Raw genomic sequence first — 27906 nt, forward strand, 5'->3', positions numbered from 1 at the left:
ACATTTGTTGTTGATTAGTAGCTCGGTCGTGTCTGACTCTTTGCAACCCCATGGACTGTAGTCCGCCAGGCTTCTCTGTCCATGGGATTCTCCAGGCAAGAATACTGGAGTGGGTAGCCATTCCCTTCTCCAGGGATCTTTCCAACCCAGGGATCAAATCCATGTCTCCTGCATTTTCAGGCGGTTCTTTACCACTGAGCCACCAGGGAAGCCCAACTACAGTTATTCATAGTATAAAATTGTCATGTAAGTGGAATTACGTAATATGTACTCATTCTTTTCAGTTTCCTGTTTGCACAGCATAGCGTGTAGGAGTTTAACTCAACGTTGCTTCAGTAGTTTTTTCCTTTTTATCTCTAAGTACTATTCTTTGGTTTGTATTTTCGTTCACGTGTTTTGTTCAGCTGTTAGACATCTGAGGTTTTGCCAGCTTTTTGGCCATTACGAATAAGGCTTCAGTGAACATTTGTGTCCTAGTCCTTTTGTGGTGGATGTGTTCATATCTCTTGGGCAAAATCAGGATGTGGAATTAATGGTCTGGTAATCATCTGGTCATACTTTTAACTTTGTAAGAAAGTACTGATATGTGCCACTTTGCATACTTGAGAAAGACTCTCTAGAAGTGCATTTCTAAGCCAAGGAGATACATGGTTTTCTGGAGACATCACCCAGATGGCAGCATAGGAGACCCCTGCTTCCCCTCTCCCTTAGAGATCAACAGTGTGACAGCTGTTCTTGAACAACACCCCTCCCGAAAAAGAAATGACAATACTGTGATGAGAGAGTGGTGTTAATGCAAACTGCACTGGTGGTCATTTTGTAGAAAATAAGTGTATCAGATTTGTATGTAGAAAATGAGTGTACCACATGTTCACCTTCAACTTACTCAGTGCTGTGGGCCAATAATATTTTCATAAAGATGGAAAAAATAAAATTTCAAGACTGTTTTCCTAAGTGGTTGCAGCTTTCATATCCCTACCAGTGGTGTGGGAGAGTTCCGGTTGATCCACATTTTCTGCACACAGGGTTTGACCAGTCTTTTATTTATTTATTTATTTTTAAATTTTTAAAATTTATTTTTTAAATTTTTTTATTAGTTGGAGGCTAATTACTTCACAACATTTCAGTGCGTTTTGTCATACATTGATATGAATCAGCCATAGATTTACAAGTATTCCCCATCCCGGTCCCCCCTCTAGCTGTCTCCAAGCCAATGGGGACACGTTGGTACCCTGTGGTGTAGTGTTATTTAGTCACTACATCATGTCCAACTCTTTTTTTACCCAGGTCTCCTGCTTGGCAGTCAGATTCCTTACCACTGCACCACCAGGGAAGCCTGTCTTGTGGTGTATATGCATTATATTCTTTATTAAGCATCTATTATCTTTATGTTTAAAATCACATATTGATTTTATTACTTTCTGTTCAAAAATAACTTTCTTCATGTACGAATGATGTATAAAGAGCTGTACATATTTAATGTATGAACGACATGAGTTTTGAGGTGAGTATATATGTGTGAAACCATCATGCCAATCTATGTAATAAACATATCACCTCCAAATGATTCTTCTTGCCCTGAGAAAAGTTATGTTTTAGGAAACAAAATTTGTCAATTCTTGACATTTACAGATTGGTGGACTTCAGGATCATATGGCAGCCCTTCTTCTCACTATATGCTCTCCCAGTCTTATCCCATCTTTGCCTTCAGCTACAATTACCATATTTCTCTCAGTAACTCTAAAATTTATATCATCTGTCTTATCTATTTAGAGATTCAGTTCATATCCCAAGTTTGAGTTCTAGATGCTTATATTTAACCTCTCAACATGGGTTACAAAGTCTTTCATGTTCTGATAACAGTCTACCCTTTTAACCTCATCATGCTGTACTCTTGATTTTCTATATGTGATAATATCTTTCTATATGATCTTTTCTATGTGTGGTGGGTCACTTGCACTTTGTTGAAAAGAAAAAAAAGGATGAGCAACAAACGACATGAACAAGCCATGGTTTTATTGATAATGCATTTCAGACAATTAAAAAATTTAGACATGTAAGGGTCCCACATACCACCTGAACTCAAATAAATGTGAATGTCTAGGTTTGAAAAGTAAATATAACTTTTGAAATAGGAGCTATGATATTTCAAAGTTAGAAGAAGATAGAGTATGGAAATAAGTTTTTAAAATATAGTGAACATTTTGTCCAAGGAGGAGTTTTTATGGGGAATAGAGTAGGTTACATGTGTTTGTAGAAAGAGAGAGACAGACAAACATAATATTTCATCCAATACATTCTCAGTGGTGACTATAAGTTTGGAAAGGAAAATAAATCCAAGGGAGATTGTTACACCAGCATTCAAGCTCCAGGAACAGCTCTCTGAACGTCCCCGAGTGTGGCCGCTGGCCAAGGTCGTCTAAGGGGAAGAGACTCGGCCCCAGAAGAGGATGCTGTTGGTCTTGATGTGCTTGATGAAGAACAGGAAGGGGTGATCGCAGCGGAAACTCTCATGAAACGGTGCTGATGTTAAAGCAACACCCACACCCGTAGCAGCCGCGGCCTCCGTGCCCTCCTCGGTCACCTCCACAAAGGACTTGTGGACGACCGTCGACACCACCAGATCACGTCTCCCAGTCATGCCCGAGAAGTCGGCAGCCCTGTCATTGAAGGCGTCCACCATCCCCAGGGCTTTCAGTGTGGGCACGAGGTCATAGCTCTCTTCCACTTTAAACCGAGGCAGGTATAAATCCACTTGTGTCTTCCCCAGATTCTGTGGGCTCGTCCACTCTATTAACTTCTCAGCAGTGAGCTGACCTTCAAGCTGTAACAGTGGGAAAGGAACAACTGTCAGGATTCTCACTGGTCATGGAGCCCACCAACCTTGGTTGGAAACATCTGGGAAACCTTTATTTTAACAGTAAACATGAATACAGGAGATTCAGTGTATTAGATTTTGTCTGAGGAGGAAAAAATAACAGTCCTGAATATATATCATATGATCAAATAAATGTTTTTATATATTTATAAGTTTGCTATTTTTATGTACCTATGTACACACACATATGCATATATAGAAGTGTCTATACAAATGTATAGATGTGTATGTATTTAATATGCACACATAAATGAAACAACATTTGTTTCATGTGAAAGTCATGTCTGACTCTTTCTGTGACCCCATGGTCTGTATCCCTCCAGGCGCCTCTGTCCGTGGGATTTCCCAGGCAGAAATACTGGAGTGGGTTGTCATTTCCTCCTCCAGTGGATCTTCCTGACCCAGGGACTGAACCCATGTCTCCTGTGGCTTGCACATTGTAGGCAGATTCTTTCCTATTGAGCCACTGATAGTTAAGATACTGATGCTATTATTATTTTTTTTGTTCTATGCTGCCAGCCAGTACCACCAATCTATGAGCAGCCCATACAAGCACTGTATCACTGGAAATTTAAGAAATAGCATGAAGCACTATAAATATCAGGTCTTACCTTCTGTAGACCATCTACTTCATTGGGCAGCAGCACCATCATGCTTAGCTCTTCGCCTTTGTACGGGATTTCCAGGATCTTGGCTTGCACGTCCTCCAGTGACACGAAATTGAAACGATTGGTTTGTTTCATCATCTGCACAGATTTACTCGTATCCTGCAATAAATTCATGTGCAAAAAGAATGCCAAGTGAGCATTAGTCCAAAAAAAAAAGGTTAATCTTATTGAGATACCAAACCCAGCCTCCTAAGAGATGATCTGGGAAATCTGTGTCTTAGAGATAAGAGTTTCTTCAAGGAATCCCACGTAAATAAAGTTCAAAAAAGGACAAGAAAATAAGTCTTGACAAATTCTATCTTATATATGCAGTTATATATTAATTACTATGTATTTAAATTTCACAGTGCATGTGTAGCTACACTTTGTTATATACATAAATTACAGACAATACCTTGTTCAGCCAAAATTTTTCCTCCACAGTACTTTCTTTCTCAAATTTCTGGTTCCACTGCCCTTTGAAATAGACGGCGTTCACCAGAACCAGAACAGTAGAGCTGTCAAGAGAGTCTTTGGGAAACAGGTCCTTGATTTTTTCTGCAAAGACAGAAAATCAAAGGTCTGTCATGACAGGCATGAGTGGTTTATCTGTCAGACGCTTTGAAAGTTACAAGTGATGATGAAATATTCACCCAAGTCAGCCCGTGAGGGACTCCATGCCCAGCGGTTCACCAGGTGAGGCTTTGCTCATGGCCCCAGCCTGATGGAGTCGGCCTGATGGGGACGCCCCTGCTCCTGACTGGGAAGGTGTTCAGTCTGTGTGTGTGGGGACATCAGTCCCCTCACAGGAATCCTCATGAACTGATTTCTGACACTTAAGATGCCATGCTGTGCTAAGCCTCTTCAGTCATGTCCGAGTCTGTGAGCCCATGGACTGCAGCCTGCCAGGCTCCTCCGTCCAGGGGATTCTCCAGGCAGGAATACTGGAGTGGGTTGCTGTGCCCTCCTCCAGGGGCTCTTCCTGACCCAGGAATCCTGGGTCATCAATTCTGACAATACCTTGTGCATCAGAACTGGTTTCAGCTGATCTTTACTGGTCAGTTTTCTTCCTTCCCTTTCCTCCCTTCCTGTTCCCTCAATAGCTTTGTCTCTTGTTTCCATTCCCTGTCTTCTTCTTTATTCTGCACATGGAATTGCCGTAGGTTAAGCCTATATTTCGGAAGGGAGGTAGGATGTGGTTCATGGGATGCAGACGTTGTCCAGCCCCCTCCCTGGGTGGGGAGGACACCTGTGACAATCCTGTGGGAGGGGGATGTGGGCCAGGAGCCTCCTCCTGCAGGTGGTCATTTCTGCAAGAAGGATGGTTTAAAGGAGAGTGGCTTGTTTCCCAGTTAAGAAAGCAAAGGTGGACTCTGCATATTTTCTCTTAGGTATTATAATCCAGAAGTTAAGCCTTCAATTTAAAGAGAAACTTATGAATCAATCTGAAGTCTGAGCAGAGACTTGGGATCCAAAAAGACACTGTCATCCAGACTCAGCTGTGCCTGCAGGGGGCTGGTCCTGGGAGCCCCCCGCACCGGTTTCTCTCCTCACTGATGTGGACCGTCCACCCCCTGCAGGGCCTCCCCACCCTCTCCAATCTCATCTCACCCCGTTCCCAGCAGCCCAGTCAGGGTCCAGCACTGTGTTCACACGCAGTGGGGACTCAGCGGTGATCTTTAATGAGTGACTCTCTCATAACCTACCATTGGTTTGGCTCTCCACCCAGGAATTAATCATCTTTCGACTTTCCTCTGCAGCATTTTTAAAATCAGCAGATTCCACACTGGCTAGATAAAATTTCTTAACATTATCCATGTATTCCTATGACATGAGCAGGAAGAAAGGAGGAATGAAAAATAATTTATCAGTAACTATGTTCAGTTCAGTTCAGTTCATTCACTCAGTCGTGTCTGACTCTTTGTGACCCCATGAAACACAGCACACCAGGCCACCCTGTCCATCACCAACTCCCGGAGTTTACTCAAACTCATGTCCATCGAGTCGGTGATGCCATCCAGCCATCTCATCCTCTGTCCTCCCCTTCTCCTCCTGCCCCCAATCCCTCCCAGCATCAGAGTCTTTTCCAATGAGTCAACTCTTCTTATGAGGTGGCCAAAGTATTGGAGTTTCAGCTTCAGCATCAGTACTTCCAATGAACACCCAAGGACTGATCTCCTTTAGGATGGACTGGTTGTAGGTATTCCCAAATTAAATTAAATGTGTTCAATCCTGATTAAGCAGAGTTCTATAAGCCAATGCCTAGCCCCGCCCTCACTGGTGGGCTGTCAGCCTCTGGACACTCAGCGGGTGGGGTTGTGGTCGGGGAGCCCGGCGCCCCTGAGAGTAATGCCCCCGTGTGGGTCCCCAGGCTCCTCTGCACCCACCCCCCTCCCCATTAGGAGATGGGGTCGGAGGACCCGGGGTGCAGACTGAAGGTGTGACAGACCAGGAAACTCACCTGGAGAAACGGAAACCCCTTTTCTCCATAGAGCCTGTTGGCGACACTCAGCTCATAGGCATCAGTGGATTTCTTTAATTCCGTCAGAAGCTTTTGAAAGTGATGATGAATTTTTCCTGGCTTTTCAACCTTCAAACACCAAAAAGTGAGCTCATTGGATTCTCTGTCAATGTAAACGCTACACCCCCAGAGGTCTGTTAGATCCCTGTTAGAGGGTGGTATCCCCAGGGATGATGGTTGTTGTTACTTCCCCTAATTGGTGTGTGTTACTGGATACAGCCTTCCTAATCTCTATAGTCAGTCTTCTAGGTGATTCTCGCTTCCCGCTCAAACACATTCCGCTCTTCTCTCGTTTGAACTACCCATGCAGCACCATTCCTCCACCGCATTGTGTCTTAGTTGTCTGCAATGGTTAGGGTAAACTTCTCAGCTAATCTTAAGCTTCTTGAGGGCCAGACCCACAGTGCGTCTCTAACAGTCATCAGCTGTGTGAGAAAGTAGATCTGTATGCTGTCCGAGGTTATGACATGAAGACCTGTTATGCTCCTGGTGGGACTGTCTTCTACGATCCGCTGACTCTGACCCACAGGTCCTCACACCGACGGTCACACGTCTCATGCAGGAGCAGCGTGTGCCTGGGACACTGCTGGCGGCTGCACGCCAGCATCTCTAAGTCTAATTGAATTCACACGATAACAAGAGAGCGCAGAGAGCTAAGTAACTTCTCCAAGGAGCCAGAGCCAGGTTTTCAACTCAGGCTTGTCTCAATCCAGAACCTTAAACTTGCTGCCTAAGAGTTTTGGACTAGTCCATAAAAATAGCTCTCAGTTAATCACTTTCCATAATATATTTTGATGCCTACCTATTGGTCTTAATAATATGAACTAACATCACGATTTAATATTATCCAATAATAAAATTAATATTATGAGTTAATTAATACTATCCAATGTTAGAAACATGTTATAAATACTGTAATCATTATTTTTCTATAATAATAATAATAAAATACATAATGTATATCAGAGTTTTCATTTTCCTGGCACTGCTATTCTGTTTCACATGGATTTGCATGTATTGCAGCAGACATTTTATTGTCCCCAGTTAATTGGGATGAAGTCATGTGGCTCAGAGCAGTTGTATTTTCCACATTTTTCCTTCCTGAACAACAGAGCACAATTTGAAGCTCCTTTGGGTTTCAGAGCCCTTACTGTGAAGCACATGCTACTCTCCTCTCAGGATAACAAAGATGTGAAGTACATATGTAACATGAAATGAGCAACAACTCTGTCCACTGTATTTCACTTAAGATGTCCCCTAAAGATGGACTTTTCCCACTTTGTCTGAAATTCCCAGTTTAAACCATGACCCTGTTGGATACATGACTTCTAAATCCGGTGCTCTGTGACTCACGCGGTCATTTGTGGCTCCTCTTGTGTTCTCTGCGATTTTACTGAAGTGAAGGACCTGGAGGAGACAGATAGTGGGGCAAAGAAGTGTTACCCTATATATCTGTGTGCATCACAGTCGATAAAAAAGAAAGAAAAAAGTCAGGAAGAAGAAAGAAAATGCAAACCAAGTACCAAACCAAACCAAAAAACCCAAACCATAGGGAACAAAGAAAAGAAGAAAGAAATATTCAGTGCGAACACTTGCTTCTTAAGAAACACAATCTGTGTGTGGAAAACACAAAGCTGCTTGATCGCTATCCACCTTAGAGAATCATGTCTCGTTTTTCATTCATCATTGAGGAAACATGGGAAGATGTTTCCATGGGAGCATGGATTTTAGTCAGTGTCTCACTTCCAGTGAATTCTCCCATTAAAGCCTCACCTCTGGTTGTTGGGCAATTGTAGGGGGTCATCCCAGCCCCCAGAGGAAGTCCAGGCACAGGAAGGTGGTGGGGAGCCCTGCGGGAGAGTGTGTGCCCCTCTCTGTGCCCACCGAGTCGTGGGGCTGCTTGAGCTTCCCGTGGGACCCCCGGGGACAGCCAGACCTGTGGTCATCTGCACTCCAGCCAGCAGACAAACCATGCAAACCTGTGACGGAAAGGCAGCTGCCACCTACCTTCTGCATTTCTGATGCGGTGTTTTCTCGGGCCCCTAAGTAAGTCATGGCTAAGGCTGACGAGATACTGAAAGGGGACAGGAAGATGTTTTCCTTCTCTGATTTTCTGATCTGGTGGAACAGATCGATTGCAAGGTGGATGATTGCTTCACCGAGGGAACTCATGGTGGCCGGATGTGGTCTGGAAGTCCTGGAAGAGCATCAGATGCATTTTATAATCACTCTAGTGAAGGAAGGCTAGTCTGTAACGAGAATTTCTAAAAGAAATGCCGTATGTGTGGGTTGTGGATTTCCGGCAACTAAGATTTTTCCTTTGTATACCTATAGTAATTAGAAGACTTTAGAAATTAGGACTACTGCAGTGGGTTGCTATGCCTTCCCCCAGGGGACCTTCCCCACCCAGGGACTGAATCCACATCTCTTACAGCTCCTGGATTGGTAGACTTGCTCTCTTCCTACCATGGGTGCCACCTGGGAAGGCTTATTTATAGAAAAGTTTTCTTAAATATAATAGAAAATCTATGTTATACATTTCATAATAAGGAGATGTCCCTGTATCCATCTGATAATTAGACGACTATTGAAGTTAGTATTTAAAGAAAAATTTTCTAAAAAATAATAGAGAATCTTTACTGTTTCTTCCTTACTGACTGTACAAGAGTGGGCAAAAAATGCTTTATAACAGATGCTTTGTTGTTGTTGTTCAGTTGCTAAGTAGTGTCCAACTCTTTCCACCCCACGGACAAGCTCCTCTGTCCTCTACTCCCTCCCAGAGTTTGTTCAAATTCATATTCATTGAGTCCGTGATGCTGTAGAACCATCCCATCCTCTGCTGCCCCCTTTTCTTTTTCCTTTCAATTTTTCCCAGCCTCCACGTCTTTCCCATTGAGTTTATAACAGATTCGAAGGCAAAACTGATGTGGTAACATCCAGCCATTTCCCATCAGGTACCTCCCTGCCTTACTTGAAGGATCTGTGGATACTGGACAGCCGACCCCTGATACACGCGCTCCCAGAGGAGTGTGGGTTTTCTTTTAGAAAGAAGTAAATTACCTATGGATTAAATCAGGAGAAAAAGTTCTTTTACTCTGGCAGAATAAGTAAAATACCATCATACCAAAAGAGATATTTAATACATGCATGATAAAACATCACAATCATTATAATTTTCAGAAAGGATTCCTGTAGGTATGCAGTGCTGCTGGAAGCACTTACCTGTGTTCCTGGAGGAAGCAGAGGTGGTGTGCTGGGCGTGATCAGCCCTGAATATATAGCCGCCTCCCGTGCCTCAAAGCAGCTGGTATTTCAAGTAGATCAACTCTTGATTTCTTCACCAGTTATTTTCAACTTCATGGGCAAGAAGTCTCTATGAGGAAAGACAAGGTTATTGACCAATTCCTGTATGTCGTTTTCTTCTGCAAAAGAAATTGTGACCTACCATCCCTGGCTCATATGAAATGCATGTACGTGCCTTTCTGACAGCAATGATGGTACACTGATGTTTCAACTTCTTCACATTCCCTTAAGAACTAGGCCCAGCCAGAAATGACCCTTAAAAATCTTTCTTCTCTTGTTAATTCATGTTGACTCCTATTTAAGACCACTTCTAACACAAACAGTTGAAAAGCTGACATTGTTTTAAGTTCTGAAAAGGCTTGTTTCTTTAAAAATATTTTGTATATCCGGGAAAATAGCTCAACGTCTCAGTTTAAGAGGGATTGGCAAAGTGTGTCAGCTGTAGGTGGAGACCAGGTATGATTTGCCTCCCCTCGAGGTTGGACCCTGGCGCGGTTCTCCCCGTGACCCCATTGTCCTTGCAGTTAATCCCAGCTGCACCCTGATTTCTGTGGTCAGAGGGCAGCTCATTTTCCTGCACATTCACTTGCTCTCAGTGAGAACAAGGGATAGAAACAGGACCCATTTTAAGGGTAGTTTTCTAATGTTTTAGTAGGAAGATTTCTCAGAAAAGTAAATAGCTTGAGCTCCAGAATTATAACGCTCTCAATCATCCTGATCTGCAGCACACCCACTTCTGATCATGACCAGAACAACAGGGTCAAATGTCTGTAAGGAAAAAAAAGGAAAAAATGTGTTCTTTGAATGGCATGGTTGAGTCTCATCACTGCAGTCTCATCTCTTCAAGCTTCTGGTGTTCCTGTAGTAGAAAAATATTAAAAACTACTGACTAGTTACAGAGGGGGTTTTGTATTCACCCATTTTCCGCTTTAACACCATATTTATGTTGGTGAGTTTGCTTCCCCCATTTCACAGATAACAGAAATGAACCACAGAGTGACTGAACAGAAGCCCAGGTGTCTAAGGGGGTGAAGTGCCCAGGTGAGCTCTCCAGGCAGGTAGCTGGTTCCAGGAGGCTGCGTGTGTATCCACTTCCCACAGGGAGGTGTAGACAGACTCTGGACCTTTACCGACTAATCTCCTTGTGTTTGGATGAAAAGAACCTGTGTCCTCTGCCCTTTCAGAGGAGATCATGTTCTCTCACAAAATCCGAAGGGGTGGGAACGGGTCCCTAAATTCTCCTCCAAGGACGCCATAGTCATTACGGAGGAAGGCAGGGTATCAGACACTCTTTGAGGGTTGTGTAAAATTTAGCAATTTCATTGTGGACGTGTGTTTTAATTTCTTAGTCATATACTTAAGAACGTAATGTGTGGGTCAACGGTAAGTTTACATTTGATCGATTGATTAGTCGATTTTACTCTATGATTGATTTAGAAGAACTACCAGACTGCCTTCCCCAGCAGCTGCACCGGTTTCCTTTCCCACCAGGCTAGGAGAAAGCACGCGTGTGTGGGCGGCCAATTCTCTCCTCACCCCGCACTCAGTACTGCGCTTGGTCGGAGTCTGCAGTCCCAGCACGTCACTCACTCACAGGAAGACCCGCCCACCACAGGGTCCCGGAAGCACAGGGCTGGAGACACCAGCTGGAGGAGGGGAGACCTGTGTGTCGAAACCGCAGAGGCGGTTCCTGAGCTCAGCCCTGCTGCTCTTAGGGCGCCTCCTGGTTACGTGTGTCCTGACCCCCGGACACTGGCGGTCAGAGACCCCTGAGCTGAGACGGGTGGGCTGAGCGAGGGTGGAGTCTGCTGGAGTCTGATGGGGGAGCTGAGTCTAAAGAAGAAGGAAACGGCAGGAGAGAAGACCCAGGGTGAAAAACGACAGACTTGAGGAATGAGAGCGCCCAGTCAGGGCTGCGTCACGGGCGCTGCCAGAGAGCGGGAGGGCCCCGGGCCGGAGCAGGGTGGACGTCTTTGGGCTCAAAGAGAAAGGGCTCTGAGCCCAGAGACAGAAGCAAGGAGCCCCGGCTGGGCCTGGAGGAGGCCCAGGGGACAGAGCAGGAGACGAGGACTCAAGGGAACCACTGACTGAGCTGATTCCTCCTGTGACTGAGTTACCGAGGCTGGTGGTGCAGAGGCTGGCTTTGAGGGAAAGGCACTAACTGATGAAGATCAAGATTTTGTTTTGGAGGAGGAAATGGCAACCCACTCCAGTCTTCTTGCCTGGGAAATCCCATGGCCAGAGGAGTCTGTCGGGCAACAGTCAGTCCAGAGGGTGGCAAAGGGTGGGACACGACTGGGCACGTATGCAAAACAAAGGATTTTGCTTACATTTAGAGTGAACTTGGTTAGTTCAAACAAGAAAGCATATCACAGCTTTCTCCCTGTCTTTTTCAAAAGTGCTCCTGGCATGTATTAGACAAGGTGAAGACACCGTGATGTCACACAGTGTCACAGGATACTGAGCAATTCTCAGACCAGTTTGCAAGTCAGTACTTGCCAACCTGTCTTTGGGTATTTTCTAAATATACCAACATCATTGGCATCATGAATCCCAGAATCCAATAAAACTGAGAGTAAATGACATGTCCAGGAACCATCCCACTATTTCTAATACCTGTGTAGGTAGCTTCAAAATAGCTCCTGTTTTCCTACTGTTTTCTTCCTTCCTTGTGAAGGGCGTGAAGACTCATCAGCTTTACTGAGGTGCACATCCTAGGGGGCATTTTATCTCTTCCTTCTTACTACGCACCTGGTTATACCCATCTGCAGGTAAATTGGTTACTTGAGAAAAATCCTTCAAGCTTTCAATAATAGGATATCTGTCAATTACTGTTTTAACATTCCCTATAGATACAGATCTGTACAATGTAAATAGCATCTGAAAAGGATGAAACAGATACACCTTAATGTCCCTTAGTTGGGGAATGATCTTGTCTGTAGGTGTGTCATGGAAGACTGAGACAGTTCATTCATCACTACCCGTCTCCCCATTCTCATGCCTCCAGTTCCACTCAGGACAGTCATCCTACTCTATGCTTATCGCCATCCAACGCTCTCTCACAACTTCTGTCTCTAGAACCATTTCTACAACCCTTCCTTTCAGCAGTTTTCGACTGACATTTAACATTCCAATTGATTTTGCGTGTGTTTGCTTAAGTCACATCAGTCGTTTTCCACTCTTTGCAACCCCATGGACTATAGCCACCAGGCTCCTCCATCCATGGTATTCTCCAGGCAAGAATACTGGAGTGGGTTGCCATGCCTTCCTCCAGGGGGTCTTCCCAACCCAGGGATTGAACCCGGGTCTCTTATGTCTCCTGTGTTGGCAAACTGGTTCTTTACCACCAGTTCCAACTGGGAAGCCCCTTGAATTGATTAACATTATATATTAAGGAAGGACTGAGTAAGTCCTGAGTCACAATTTTATTTTATAACTTCTTATCATATCAGAAAAATCGCACTGCCTCCCAGATTTGCTTTTATGGGTCTCTTAATTTTTTGATAGAATGAAGAAAGAGAGAGCCTTTGCTTCGTGCATCAGCTAGAAGCCACTGACTCATGGCCTCTTACATTTGAAGGAAGACTCTTGATTCCATTTGAATGTAGGGGTGATCACATAATGTGTTTGATTATCTATTTTTAAAATTTCTTACTGATTCACTCTCCATTCATTGAGTTCTTAGTTATGTTCTATGACTTAGTACTGAGCTTAGTGAAGGGTCTCTACCACAGTGCTAGAAGCAGGGACTTAATGACAAGGGAGGTTTGCCAAGGCTCCTTTACATTTGGTGACAACTGACTTCCTAAGCCTCATCCTCTGAGACAAACTCTGAGACCATGATAGCACCATCCAATCTCTACCTCATGACTTCTGCAACCAGCCTCTGTGTTCCGGGAAATGATTCTGGCTTTAGCACCTATCTCAGCAGGACCGCCAGGGACGGCTGTCATCAGCACCTTCAGTTTCTCAGTGATCCAAGCAAGACAACGTCAACTCCCGTAGACTCCAGGAAATATCTATTATTGCACAAGAAACGCCCGACTCTAACACGTTCCAGGGATTTCCTCCCTGCATTTGAAGACCACTTGACAGAACATCCTAATTACCTGTACTTCAGGTAAAGATTTTTTCCTGAAATTCAGGGCATTTCATTGAATGTTGATTTACAGTGTTGTTTTGATGAGGTTCATGCCCTTCTTTGACTGGATTTTTAATTGCTGAAATGGTTGATTTTTTGCTCTAGTAAACTATTGTGACTTAACAGCTTAGGCTGGAGTGTGAGGTGGGACTTCTCCTCTGCTCTGGAGGCGTGTGTTAGGTTCCTAGGACCTCTGTCCTGAGCTGCCCACACTGAGGTTTAAAACCACCGGTGTTTGTTCTCTCCCGCTTCTGAAGGCTTGAGGTGCAAAATCTGTGCTCTCAGGACCACACTTCCTCGGGAGGCGCTCGGGGAGAATTCTCTTTCCCTTTTCTACCTCCTGGTGGTTCCTAGAGTTTCTGGGCTTGTGCCTCTGTCTCCACATGACCGTCTTCTCTGTGTCTCTTCTCTTCATATAAGGGTCCAGTCATGGACTAGACCCAGCTTGAGTCAATACGATCTTATGTTAACTAGTTATGTCCATGATCTATTTACAAATAAGGTCAACTCTGGGATTAGAAATAAACTGGGGGGACGGGGCAGAGGAAGTTCTCTTCATTCTGGTCCAATCAGCAATCCCATCAGCCAAACTGAACACTTGTAAGAGTTTGGAGGGAAGCCATGGCAGTATTTTTCCATGACTACGAGACATTTATCTGTATCCATGCGATCCTGAACCAGCCTGCACAGCGCGGACACTGAGAGGTCCGCGGACAGGAGGCCATCCTCTTGGCGACACCCTTGGAGCAGCTGGCCGGGCGGCGGCGTTGGAGCGGACGCGGCGCTGGGCCGCGGGGCGCGCAGGAGGCGGGCTCAGCAGCCTCGCAGGGCCGGCCTGAGGGTGAGGGCGGCTGTGTCGTGGCTCCTGAGGTTCTTCTCCTCCCAGAACCCAGAGGGGTGAGGGAGAGATGCACTCTGGCTTGTTGCTGGTTTCGGGGCCACTTCTCATGGCAGCAGTTCAGAGCCCCAGGAGGTAAAGTCCCAGTTTCAAGGGTGGAGATGGGAGGGCAGCATGGGAAACTGGCTGCCACGGTAGTGACTTTTCCCGAGGCCTTCCCAGAGGGTTAGTTCCAAAGCCGGGGTGTATTTAATGGTGGAGCCCTGCTGACCGAGCTCCCTTGTTTAGATGCTGTGTGTGTTTGGTGAGACAGACAGAGAGAGCGTGTAGGGAGGCAGGGAGAGGAAAAGAGGGAGAAAGAGGGAGAGAGGTGGAAGGGAGGGCGGTGCAGAGGGAGGCGGAGAGACTGAGGCCCCTGCGCAGACGGGGGTCCTGGAACCTTCAGAGCTGAGTGCTTGAGGCTGGAAGGCTGCCCCTAACACACACACCTTAGAGCGAGCCTCGAGGTGCCTGTGGAGGCATTATTATTGTATGAAGCGTTAACATCTCAAGGGATTGTGTTCTGTCTCCAAACTTAGCTACCTGAGAATCTCTTGTGTTCTCAAGGGCAGGTTTCCCAACCTGCCAACATTTCACAAAAGATCAGTGAACTTGTCGCCTCCCTCAGATCTTCCTGATGAGAAATGCCCGGGAGCAACAACTGGTTTACTGATGGATCAAGACGCACAGGCCCACTCACAGGGCTTCTGCTTCCCTGTCTTACAGATTCCTGTAAGCTGTGAAGCGTGCAGCTTCAGAAGGGTAGTAGTTTAGCTCAGAATGACTTGTTTTGGAGATAAGATAAGGCAGGGTGACAGAAGGAGTAATGACAACTTTTCACTAATAACTTCTCAAATCTTTCACTATTTTCAGATTGGGTTCTCTTCGAGACCCAACCAGAGGAGCATCTGGAAATCTACTGAAACTAAATGTGATATTTCTACCTATAAGTTTACACTGGACACATTTTTATGTTATTCCTGATACTTATTCAGACACAAGGAAATACCAAAACTTGGAGTGTTCAGTGGTTATATAGTTTTAAGGTATGTTGGGTTAAACCCGTGAATGAAACTTATAAAATTTCTTGCCAATAACAGTGTGTTGTATTCAATTAATATATAAACTTTGTGTTATTAATCTGATCATAAACGTCTTCTCTTGTGAAGGTGATTCCTCATTTATTTTACCTCTGGAAATGTTTAGTGATTCAACCTGCCAGTAGCAAAGCTCAAGACGCTATGCTAGCCACACAACCAACGAGTGTTTAGGAGTGTACATCTTTATCTTAAGTGAAATAGCACAGAGAAATTATGCTCTGATCCATCTCATTCAATCAAATACTAGCCTTCATGTTTATAATTGTCTATCACTTTTTTGTATTTTTTACTGTTATTTCCTGTGATCGTATTGTTCTAAGTGTTTCAAAGGTCTCTTGTATTGAGATGTAACTACATTTGTTGTTGATTAGTAGCTCGGTCGTGTCTGACTCTTTGCAACCCCATGGACTGTAGTCCGCCAGGCTTCTCTGTCCATGGGATTCTCCAGGCAAGAATACTGGAGTGGGTAGCCATTCCCTTCTCCAGGGATCTTTCCAACCCAGGGATCAAATCCATGTCTCCTGCATTTTCAGGCGGTTCTTTACCACTGAGCCACCAGGGAAGCCCAACTACAGTTATTCATAGTATAAAATTGTCATGTAAGTGGAATTACGTAATATGTACTCATTCTTTTCAGTTTCCTGTTTGCACAGCATAGCGTGTAGGAGTTTAACTCAACGTTGCTTCAGTAGTTTTTTCCTTTTTATCTCTAAGTACTATTCTTTGGTTTGTATTTTCGTTCACGTGTTTTGTTCAGCTGTTAGACATCTGAGGATTTGCCAGCTTTTTGGCCATTACGAATAAGGCTTCAGTGAACATTTGTGTCCTAGTCCTTTTGTGGTGGATGTGTTCATATCTCTTGGGCAAAATCAGGATGTGGAATTAATGGTCTGGTAATCATCTGGTCATACTTTTAACTTTGTAAGAAAGTACTGATATGTGCCACTTTGTATACTTGAGAAAGACTCTCTAGAAGTGCATTTCTAAGCCAAGGAGATACATGGTTTTCTGGAGACATCACCCAGATGGCAGCATAGGAGACCCCTGCTTCCCCTCTCCCTTAGAGATCAACAGTGTGACAGCTGTTCTTGAACAACACCCCTCCCGAAAAAGAAATGACAATACTGTGATGAGAGAGCGGTGTTAGTGCAAACTGCACTGGTGGTCATTTTGTAGAAAATAAGTGTATCAGATTTGTATGTAGAAAATGAGTGTACCACATGTTCACCTTCAACTTACTCAGTGCTGTGGGCCAATAATATTTTCATAAAGATGGAAAAAATAAAATTTCAAGACTCTTTTCCTAAGTGGTTGCTGCTTTCGTAAGTGGTGTGGGAGAGTTCTGGTTGATCCACATTTTCTGCACACAGGGTTTGACCAGTCTTTTAATTCTAGCTGTCTCTAAGCCAATGGGGACAAGTTGGTACCCTGTGGTATAGTGTTATTTAGTCACTACATTATGTCCAACTCTTTTTTTACCCAGGTCTCCTGCTTGGCAGTCAGATTCCTTACCACTGCACCACCAGGGAAGCCTGTCCTGTGTTGTATATGCATTATATTCTTTATTAAGCATCTATTATCTTTATGTTTAAAATCACATATTGATTTTTATTACTTTCTGTTCAAAAATAACTTTCTTCATGTACGAATGATGTATAAAGAGCTGTACATATTTAATGTATGAACGACATGAGTTTTGAGGTGAGTATATATGTGTGAAACCATCATGCCAATCTATGTAATAAACATATCACCTCCAAATGATTCCTCTTGCCATGAGAAAAGTTATGTTTAGGAAATAAAATTTGTTGATTCTTGACATTTATGGATTGGTGGACTTCAGGGTCATATGTCAGCCCTTCTTCTTACTATATGCTCTCCCAGTCTTATGCCATCTTTTCTTTAGCTACAATTACCATATTTCTCTCAGTAACTCTAAAATTTATATCATCTGTCTTATCTATTTAGAGATTCAGTTCATATCCCATCTCTGAGTTCTAGACGCTTATATTTAAGCTCTTAACATGGGTTACCAAGTCTTTCATGTTCTGATAAGAGTCTACCTTTTTAACCTCATCATGCTGTACTCTTTTGATTTTCTATATGTGATAATATCTTTCTATATGATCTTTTCTATGTGTGGTGGGTCACTTGCACTTTGTTGAGAAGAGAAAAAAAGATGAGCAACAAATGACATGAATCAACCATAGTTTTATTGATAATGCATTTCAGACAACTAAAAAATTTAGACATGAATGGGTCCCACATACCACCTGAACTCAGATAAATGTGAATGTCTAGGTTTGAAAAGTAAATATAACTTTTGAAATAGGAGTTATGATAGTTCAAACTTAGTAGAAGATAGAGTATGGAAATAACTTTTTAAAATATAGTGAACATTTTGTCCAAGGAGTTTTCATGGGGAATAGAGTAGGTTACATGTGTTTGTAGAAAGAGAGAGACAGACAAACATAATATTTCATCCAATACATTCTCAGTGGTGACTATAAGTTTGGAAAGGAAAATAAATCCAAGGAGATTGTTACACCAGCATTCAAGCTCCAGGAACAGCTCTCTGAACATCCCCGAGTGTGGCCGCTGGCCAAGGACGTCTAAGGGGAAGAGACTCGGCCCCAGAAGAGGATGCTGTTGGTCTTGATGTGCTTGATGAGGAACAGGAAGGGGTGATCGCAGCGGAAACTCTCATGAAACGGTGCTGATGTTAAAGCAACACCCACACCCGTAGCAGCCGCGGCCTCCGTGCCCTCCTCGGTCACCTCCACAAAGGACTTGTGGACGACCGTCGACACCACCAGATCACGTCTCTCGGTCATGCCTGAGAAGTCAGCCACCCTATCTCGGAAGGCGTCCACCATCCCCAGGGCTTTCAGTGTGGGCACGAGTTCATAGCTGTCTTCCATTTTAAACCGAGGCAGGTATAAATCCACTTGTCTCGTCCCCATATTCTGTGGGCTCATCCATGCTATTAACTTCTCAGCAGTGAGCTGGTCCTCAACCTGTAACAGTGGGAAAGGAACAAATGTCAGGATTCTCGGTGGTCATGGAGCCCACCTAACCTTGGATTGAAATGTCTGGAAAACAATTATCTTCACAGTACACATGAATACAGGAGATTCAGTTTATTAGGTTTTATCCTAGGAGGCAAAAAGAGTCCTCGATATATATTATATAATCAAATAAGTCTTCTTAAGATATGGGTATACCAGACCACCTGACCTGCCTCTTGAGAAACCTGTATGCAGGTTAGGAAGCAACAGTTAGAACTGGACATGGAACAACAGACTGGTTCCAGATAGGAAAAGGAGTTCATCAAGGCTGTATACTGTCACCCTGCTTATTTAACTTATATGCAGAGTACATCATGAGAAACGCTGGGCTGGAAGAAGCACAAGCTGGAATCAAGATTGCCGGGAGAAAAATCAATAAGCTCAGATATGCAGATGACACCACCCTTATGGCAGAAAGTGAAGAGGAACTAAGGAGGCTCTTGATGAAAGTGAAAGAGGAGGGTGAAAAAGTTGGCTTAAAGCTCAACAGTCAGAAAACTAAGATCATGACATCTGGTCCCATCACTTCATGGGAAATAGATGGGGAAACAGTGGAAATAGTGGCTGACTTTATTTTTTGGGCTCCAAAATCACTGCAGGTGGTGATTGCAGCCATGAAATTAAAAGACACTTACTCCTTGGAAGGAAAGTTATGACCAACCTAGACAGCATATTCGGAGAAGGCAATGGCACCCCACTCCAGTACTCTTGCCTGGAAAATCCCATGGACAGAGGAGCCTGGTAGGCTGCAGACCATGGTGTTGCTGAGTCGGAAACGACTGAGCGACTTCCCTTTCACTTTTCACTTTCATGCATTGGAGAAGGTAATGGCAACCCACTCCAGTATTCTTGCCTGGAGAATCCCAGGGATGGGGGAGCCTGGTGGGCTGCCGTCTATGGGGTCGCACAGAGTCAAACATGACTGAAGCGACTTAGCAGCAGCAGACAGCATATTAAAAAGCGGAGGTATTACTTTGTCAACAAGGGTCCATCTAGTCAAGGCTATGGTTTTTCCAGTAGTCATGTATGGATGTGAGAGTTGGACTATTAAAAAAAGCTGAGCACCGAAGGATTGTTGCTTTTGAACTGTGGTGTTGGAGAAGACTCTTGAGAGTCCCTTGGACTGCAAGGAGATCCAACCAGTCCATCCTAAAGGAGAACAGTCCTGGGTGTTCATTGGAAGGACTGATGTTGAAGCTGAAACTCCAATACTTTGGCCACTTGATGCAAAGAGTTGACTCATTTCTAAAGACCCTGATGCTGGGAAAGATTGAGGGCAGGAGGAGAAGGGGATGACAGAGGATGAGATGGTTGTGTGGCATCACCGACTCAATGGACATGAGCTTGGGTAAACTCCAGGAGTTGGATATGGACAGGGAGGCCTGACATGCTGTGGTTCATGGGGTCACACAGAGTCGGACATGACTGAGTGACTGAACTGAACTGATATACTCATGACTTTGCCATTTTTATCTACATGGGTGCTTGCGTGCTTAGTTGCTCAGTCGTGTCCAACTCTTTGAGACCGCATGGACTATAGCTTACCAGGCTCCTCTGTCCTTGGCATTCTCCAGGCAAGAATACTGGAGTGGGTTGCCATTTCCTTCTCCAGGGTATCTTCCCAACACAGGGATAGAACCCATGTCTTGTACATTGCAGGCTGATTCTTTACTGTCTGAGCTCCCAGGGAAGCCCCTTTATTTATGTACTCAGTGCATCCATATGTATAAATACCCAGGGCTTCCCTGGTAGCTCAGCTGGTAAAGAGTCCACCTGCCATGCAGAGGACCCTGGTTCAATTCCTGGGTCAGGAAGATTCCCTTGAGAAGGGATAGACTATCTACTCCTGTATTCTTGCTCAGAGGATCCTATGGACAGAGGAGCCTGGCGGGCTACAGTCTGTGGGGTCGCAAGGAGTCGGACATGGCTGAGTGACTAAGCACAGCACAGCAATGCACATAAAGATACAAATGTGTATATATGCACATATATATGCAACTACAGGATGGTTAAATAAAACTATTTGTAGAAGATGAACTGTCCATTGCTTATGCTGTTTATCTCTGGCATGCTTGCTTTCAGTAGACTTCTCTTGTTAATTTCTTTTGTCCAAAATTTTTTACATAGTGCATTTACAGCTTACATCCTAATTTTATTCCTTTTTCTTGCTTGATCTATTTGTAAAATTTTTCAATAAATATTTCTCTAATTAAGTTTATGTTGCTATATAATACTGTCATTAAATTTATACTCAGTATACATTTTTATTTATTTAATATCTTTTAAGCATTCACTACATGTCAGTTTCAAAACAAAGATAAGGTAATACAAATACATACCGTTGTTTCTTATTTAAAATTTTTCATTATTTTGAGTCACTTATGTCCAGCAACTTTTCCTTTGTTTCAACTTGTTGCTATAGGATAAAATCCTAGGACAGATATTCACAATGTCACTGATAATGGGGAATTTGGAGCAGGAGACAAGTATTCTGAGGACTGGTCACACTGACTGCAATATTACTTTCCCTATGAAGTTTTGATTTCCAGTGTTACCATGTATGTATTTTGAGTGTGGCAAATTTACTGCCTCTTCTGTATTATTATCAGCTGTTATAATATTTATAGATGGTCTTTCATGGAATGTCCTTTTTTGACAGATGGTCTTATTGGTGGTTTTATATATTAGCTTTATGATAGCAATGCTAAGAAGAAAATTGTATAATTCCCCCTCCTCCCACCTTTGAACTCCTAGAAATGAGACTGTGAATGAGTTTTGAGTACTTAGAAACCAAATACTTCCAAATTAAAAACTGGGATTCAAGATAAATCCATTTGCTCACAGTCTAAGAAACCTCTGTGAATTAGTGGGCTATAAGGAAACTTTTCTATCCCTGGGGCTCAGCAAGTAAAGAATCTGCCTGCAAAGGAAACACAGGAGACTCGAGTTCGATCCCTGGGTTTGGAAGTTCCCCTGGAGGAGGAAATGGCAACTGGATGCAGTATTCTTGCCTGGAGAATCCCATGGACAAGGAGCCTGGTGGGCTGAAGTCCATGGGGTCACAAAGAGTTGGACATGATGGAGCATGAGCATGAGTACGATGGAAACTCTGTTGCTTTAATTTTCTTGTTTCGTTTGTGAATAAACTTGCAAATATTTCCATGTGTCAATTATATATGTGTTAATTTCTTCATCTTCAGATGAGTCGCCTGGATTACAACGGAGATTCTTATAGTTGTAAGATACTCTTACAAGTTACAAGATACAAGTTACAAGATACTCATGCTTGTACTTAGGTATATTGTTTTGTCAACTGACATTCCATAGTTTCATCAGAATATTATTCTGACCCATCGTGTGCAGATTTTTGTACACTCTTCATATTATACTGTGATGCTTAGCATTTATGCTTAGCATATGTAAAGTCATATGATGACTTTACATTTTTGTTATGTGCTTGAGCTCTGCCAATCACTATCATCATACTATGAGCAGGCCAGACAAGCACTGCATTACTAGAAATTTAAGCAATAGCATGAAGCACTGTAAATACCAGGTTTTACCTCCTGCAGACCATCTACTTCATTGGGCAGCAGCACCATCATGCTTAGCTCTCCGCCTTTGTACGGTATTTCCAGGATCTTGGCTTGCACGTCCTCCAGTGACACAAAATTGAAACGATTGGTTTGTTTCATCATCTGCACAGGTTTGCTTGTATCCTGCAATAAATTCATGTGGCAAAAAGTGCTAAATGGGTATAAGTCATAAAGAAAGATAATCTTATTCAGATACCAAACATATCCTCCTTCTAAGAGATGATCTGGAAATTTTGTGAATTAGAGACAAGAATTCCTTCAGGGGATCCCAAATAAATAAAGTTAAAAAAAAAAGACAAAAAATAAGCCTTGATGAATTCTATCTTTTACCTGCAGTTATATATTAATCAATACATATTTACATTTCACAGTGCATATGTAGTTACGTTACATTATATGCATAACTTATAGACAATACCTTGTTCAGCCAAAATTTTTCCTGCACAGTATTTTCTTTCTTAAATTCCTCTTGCCACTGCCCTTTGAAATAGACAGCATTCACCAGAATCAGTACAGAGCCACTAAGAGAGTTTTGGGGAAACAGATCCTCGATTCTTCCTGCAAAGACAAATTATAAATTATGAAAGGCACAAGTGGTTTGTCTGTAAGATGCTCTGAAAGTTACAAGTGATGATTAAATATTCATACAAATCACCCCCTGAGGGACTCCATGCCCAGTGGTTCACCAGGCGAGTCTTTGCTCATGGCTCCAGCCTGATGGAGTTGTCATCATGGAGACGCTCCTGCTTCTAACTGGGAAGGTGTTCAGTTTGTGTGTGTGGGAACATCAGTCATCTCACAAGGAATCCTGATGAACTGCTTTCAGTTGATTTTACTGGTCAGTTTTCTTTCTTCCTTTTCCTCCCTTCCTGTTTGCTCAATAGCTTTATCTCTTGTTTACTCAATCCTTCCTTCTATTCTTTTTTTTTCTTCCTTCTATTCTTCTGCTCTTCCTCACTTTATTGTTTGATTGCTATTTTCAAATTTGAACTTAGCAATCAGAGGAAATGGGCCTGAATGTTCTTTAGGACAAATGATATGAACACTAAAATCTAGAACACGTGCCCAGACACCATTCCTTGGGGCGTATTTGTCTTTATTCTCAACTTTGAGTTGCTATAGGTTAGATATGTATTTAGGAAAGGAGATAGGATAAGGTTCATGGTATGGAGATGTTGTCCAGCCCCTTCCCTGGGTGGGGAGGACACCTGTGACATCCTGTGGGAGGGGGGCGTGGACCAGACATCTCCTGCTGCAGGTGGTCATTTTGGCAAGATGAGTGGTTTAAAGGAGAGCGGCTTGTTTCCCGTTAAGAAAGCAAAAGGGAACTCTTTTCATATTTTCTCTTAGGGATTATAATGCTTAAGTTAAGCCTCTATTTTAAAGAAAAATTTATGAATCAACCTAATGTTTGAGCAGAGACTTGGGATCCACAAAGACACTGTCATCCAGACTCAGCTGTGCCTGCAGGGGGCTGGTCCTGGGAGCCCCCCGCACCGGTTTCTCTCCTCACTGATGTGGACCGTCCACCCCCTGCAGGGCCTCCCCACCCTCTCCAATCTCATCTCACCCCGTTCCCAGCAGCCCTGTCAGGGTCCAGCACTGTGTTCACACACAGTGGGGACTCAGCAGTGACTTTTAATGAGTGACTCTCTCATAACCTACCATTGGTTTGGCTCTCCACCCAGGAATTAATCATCTTTCGACTTTCTTCTGCCGCACTGACAAAATCGGCAGATTCCACACTGGCCAGGTAGTATTTCTGAACATTATCCATGTATTCCTATGACATGAGCAAGAAGAAAGGAAGAAGGAAGAGTAATTTATCGGTAACTATGTAGATATCCCCAAATTAAATTAAATGTGTTAAATCCTGATCAAGCAGAGTTCATAGACCAATGCCTAGCCACCCCTCATTGGTGTGCTATCAGCCTCTGGGACACTCCAGTGGGTGGGGTTGTGGTTGGGGAGCCCGGCACACCTGGGAGAAATGCCCCGTGTGGGTCCCCAGGCTCCTCTGCCTGCCCCCCCACATTAGGAGATGGGGCCCAAGGACCCGGGATGCAAACTAAAGGTGTGACAGACCAGGAAACTCACCTGGAGAAATGGAAAATCTTTTCTTCCATAGAGCCTGTTGGCGACACTCAGCTCATAGGCATCAGTGGATTTCTTTAATTCTGTCAGAAGCTTTTGAAAGTGATGATGAACGTTTCCTGGCTTTTCAACCTTCAAACATCAAAAAGTGAGCTCACTGGATTCTCTAACAATATAAATACTGCACCCACAGAAGTCTACTTGATCAGTACCTAGATTTTGGTATTTCTGTGGATGACTGTTGTTCTTTCCTCTTATTTGGTGTATTTTACCAGAAATATACTTCATAAACTTACATTCAATCTTTCAGGTAATTCTTTCTTCCTTCTCCAATAGACTCCAATCTTTCCTCGTTTGAACGACACGTGCAGCACCATTCCACCCTTGCCTTGTGTCTTCACTGTGTTAAATGTGTGTGTGTGTGTTAGTCACCAGTCATTGCTGACATTTTGTGACCCCGTGGACTGCAGCTTGCTAAGCTCTTCTGTCCATGGGATTTCCCAGGCAAGAATACTGGAGTGGGTAGCCATTCCCTTCTCCAGGAGATCTTTCCGACCCAGGATCAAACCCAGGTCTCTCGCATTGTGGGCAGATTCTTTACCATCTGAGCCACCAGTTAAGCCCCTTGAATGTTTAGGGATCAGTTAAACTTGAGCTTCTTGAGGCCTAATGCATCGTATTGCATCTCTAAGAGTCATCAACTGTAAGAGAACATGCAATTTGTGTATTGTCCTAGATTATGACATGAAGTCCTGTTATACTCCTTGGTGAGACTATCTTCTAAGACTGGTTGGCTGTGCTCTACGGCTGTTCACTACGATCACACACAGTGGTTGCACTTCCCGGTATGGGAAGACTGTGCTCTACGGCTGTTCACTACGATCACACACAGTGGTCACACTTCCCGGTGTGGGAAGAGCGTGTGCCCGGAACACCGCTAGCAGCTGTTCGCCAGCATCTGTAAGTCTTTAGTTCAGTTCACATGAAAACAAGAGAGTTCAGAGAACTAAGCGACTTCTCCAAGGAGACAGAGCCAGTGCTTGTCTCAGTCCCTGGTTGGGGAACTAAGATCGTGCAGATGGCATGGTCAGCACACAAAAGGAGCCCTTCAACATGAAGCTCCTTAGACCCTCTGCTCTGAAACACAGGCTTCTCTGCAGAAACCAAGCGTCTGATATGCAATGTGACGTCAGGAATGACTCTGCTCGGTCTGTTTTGCCAGGTGCCCCATGCACGTGCCCTCAGTAGTGTCTGACTCTTTGCGACCCCACGGACTGTAGCCCACCAGGCTCCTCTGTCCACGGGGTTTCCCAGGCAAGTATACTGGAGTGGGTTGCCATCTCCTTCTGCAGGGGACCTTCCCGACCCAAACTCGTGTCTCCTTCATGGCAAGTGGGTTCTTTGCCGGCTGAGCCAACAGGAGAGCATTGTAGCCTAGGATGTCCTCTAAAAATTGACTTTTCCCAGTTTATCTGAAATTCCCAGTCTAACCAATAACCCTCTTGGATATATGACCTCCTTCTAGATCCAGTGCTGTGTGACTCACAGGATCTTTTGTGGCCCCTCCATTTGTGTTGGCTGTGATTTCACTGAAGTGAAGGACCTGGAGGAGACAGGGAGTGGGACAAGGAAACTTTAGAAACCTACGTACTCAGGGTAAATAAAAAAAGAAATAAAGAAGGAAGGAAAGAATGAATCCAAACAAGCAAAACAAATTGCTAAGCAACAACAACAAAACAAACAAACAAAAAAAAAACCAAGGAAAAACCCAAAGAGAATCAAAGAAATGTTCAATACAAGCATCTGCTCCTTAGGAAACACAAACTGTGTGTGCAAAGAACAGAACTAATTTATAACAAGTCACTTCAAAGAATCCTGGTCTATTTTGTAACCATTGTTGAGGAAACATGTTAAAAAAACACTAAAAACATGGGTTTTAGTCAATGCCTCACTTCTACTGAACTCTTCCATTAAAGCCTCACCTCTGGTTGTTGGGCGATTGTAGGGGTTCATCCCAGCCCCCAGAGGAAGTCCAGGCACAGGAAGGTAGTGGGGAGCCCTGCGGGAGAGTGTGTACCCCACTCTGTGCCCACCCAGTCGTGGGGCTGCTTGAGCTTCTCGTGGGACCCCCGGCGGACAGCCCGACCTGTGGTCATCTGCACTCCAGCCAGCAGACAAACCATGCAAACCTGTGACGGAAAGGCAGCTGCCACCTACCTTCTGCATTTCTGATGCGGTGTTTTCTCGGGCCCCTAAGTAAGTCATGGCTAAGGCTGACGAGATACTGAAAGGGGAATAGAAGATGTTTTCCTTCTTTGATTTTCTGATCTGGTGGAACAGATCGATTGCAAGGTGGATGATTGCTTCACCGAGGGAACTCATGGTGGCCGGATGTGGTCTGGAAGTCCTGGAAGAGCATCAGATGCATTTATAATCACTCTAGTGAAGGGAAGTTTGTTAGTCTATAATAAACTTTTCTTAAAAGAAATGTCTTGTATGTGAGTTGTGGGATTCTGCCAACTCTGTGTGTAGGTACTCAGTCCTTCAGTCGTGTCCCACTCTGCAACCCCAGGGACTGTAGCCTGGTGGGCTCCTCTGTGCATGGGATTCTCCAGGCAAGAATCCTGGAGTGGGTTGCCATTTCCTTCCCCAGGGGATCTTCCCGACCCAGGGATCAAATTCATGTCCCTTGCACTGGCAGGTGCATTCTTTACCACTGCTCCGTCTGGAACTATAGCTTCTTTCCTTTTACTTTTAAAGTTGTTTTCAATGTATATACTTCATACTTAGAAGACTATAAAAAAACTTTTGTAAAAACTAATAGAATATCTGTATCTTTTCTTCCTTACCTGCTGTACTAAGACTGGGTAGAGAAGACCTTATAACAGATACCAAAGCAAAGATTGATGTGACAACATCTAGCCATCTATCATGAGGCACCTCTCTGCCATTTTTTAATTTAAGAAAACTGAAAAAAAGTGGGCTGCACTGGGTCTTTGTTGCAGTGAGCAGGCTTTCTCTTAATTTTTGGAGAATGGGGGCTCTTCTCTGGGTGAGATGCACGGCTTCTCTCTGCGGCGTGTCTCCTGTTGTGGAGCTCGGGCTCCAGAGTTTCGGCTCCTTAGCTGTGGTGCCCAAGCTTAGTTGCCGCTTGGCATGTGGGATATTCCTGGAGCGGGGATGGAACCCGGGTCCCCTGCATTGGCAGGCGGATTCTCATCCACTGGACCACCAGGGAAGCCCTGCATTTTTCTTGAAGGGTTTGTGTGTGCTGCACCTCCTACCCCTCATCACACTTCCTCTTAAAGAAGCATTTGTTTTTGGAAATAAATAAATTACCTAAAGATTAAAGCAGATGAAAAATTGTTTTACTTTTGCCCTGGCTAAATAATAACATACAATCAGACAAAATGAAACAGATAAATGATGTACAATTGTATAGATAAATAACAGATCATTGTTATTTTCAGAAAAGATTCATGTAGCTCAGCAGAGCTGCTGGAAGTGCTTACCTGTGTTCCTGGAGTGAGCAGAGGTGGGCGGGCGGTCTGTAAGCCTGTTCTGTGAGCGCTCAGCTCCTCAATATATGCCTCTCTCGATTCCTCCCTTTTTTCACAGAAGCTGGTATTTCAAGTAAATCAACTTTTGGTTTCTTTAGCAGGCTATCCATCACTTTCATGA

At 43.9% G+C, this 27906-nt stretch overlaps 2 protein-coding genes across 4 annotated transcripts; both read right to left on the reverse strand.

The window, feature by feature from the left end:
• Nucleotides 1-1995: 1995 nt before the first annotated feature.
• LOC122425696 (serpin B3-like) lies at nt 1996-27763 on the reverse strand. 3 transcript variants are annotated; one of them, XM_043444275.1, is made up of 9 exons: nt 9269-9395; nt 9018-9106; nt 8054-8243; nt 7400-7453; nt 5987-6115; nt 5232-5349; nt 3941-4083; nt 3490-3645; nt 1996-2824 (listed from the first exon to the last, which is right to left on the reverse strand). In XM_043444275.1, exons 3-9 carry the CDS (start codon nt 8216-8218, stop codon nt 2420-2422), a joined length of 1170 nt encoding a protein of 389 aa, XP_043300210.1. In that variant the 5' UTR covers nt 8219-8243; nt 9018-9106; nt 9269-9395; the 3' UTR covers nt 1996-2419. The 3 variants fall into 3 exon arrangements, with proteins under 3 accessions (XP_043300210.1, XP_043300211.1, XP_043300209.1); XM_043444276.1 differs by lacking the exons at nt 9018-9106; nt 9269-9395 and adding an exon at nt 27738-27763; XM_043444274.1 differs by lacking the exon at nt 9018-9106 and having other exon boundaries at nt 9269-9396.
• LOC122425695 (serpin B3-like) lies at nt 17659-27786 on the reverse strand. Its single transcript, XM_043444273.1, has 8 exons — nt 27738-27786; nt 26443-26632; nt 25772-25828; nt 24229-24357; nt 23797-23914; nt 22550-22689; nt 22099-22254; nt 17659-18484 (listed from the first exon to the last, which is right to left on the reverse strand). The coding sequence occupies exons 2-8, from the start codon at nt 26605-26607 to the stop codon at nt 18080-18082; spliced, it is 1170 nt and encodes a 389-aa protein (XP_043300208.1). The 5' UTR covers nt 26608-26632; nt 27738-27786; the 3' UTR covers nt 17659-18079.
• Between the last annotated feature and the right edge of the window lie 120 nt (nt 27787-27906).

The sequence above is a fragment of the Cervus canadensis genome, chromosome 23 (genome assembly GCF_019320065.1).
Source record: "Cervus canadensis isolate Bull #8, Minnesota chromosome 23, ASM1932006v1, whole genome shotgun sequence".
In the NCBI taxonomy this organism is placed as follows: domain Eukaryota; kingdom Metazoa; phylum Chordata; class Mammalia; order Artiodactyla; family Cervidae; genus Cervus; species Cervus canadensis.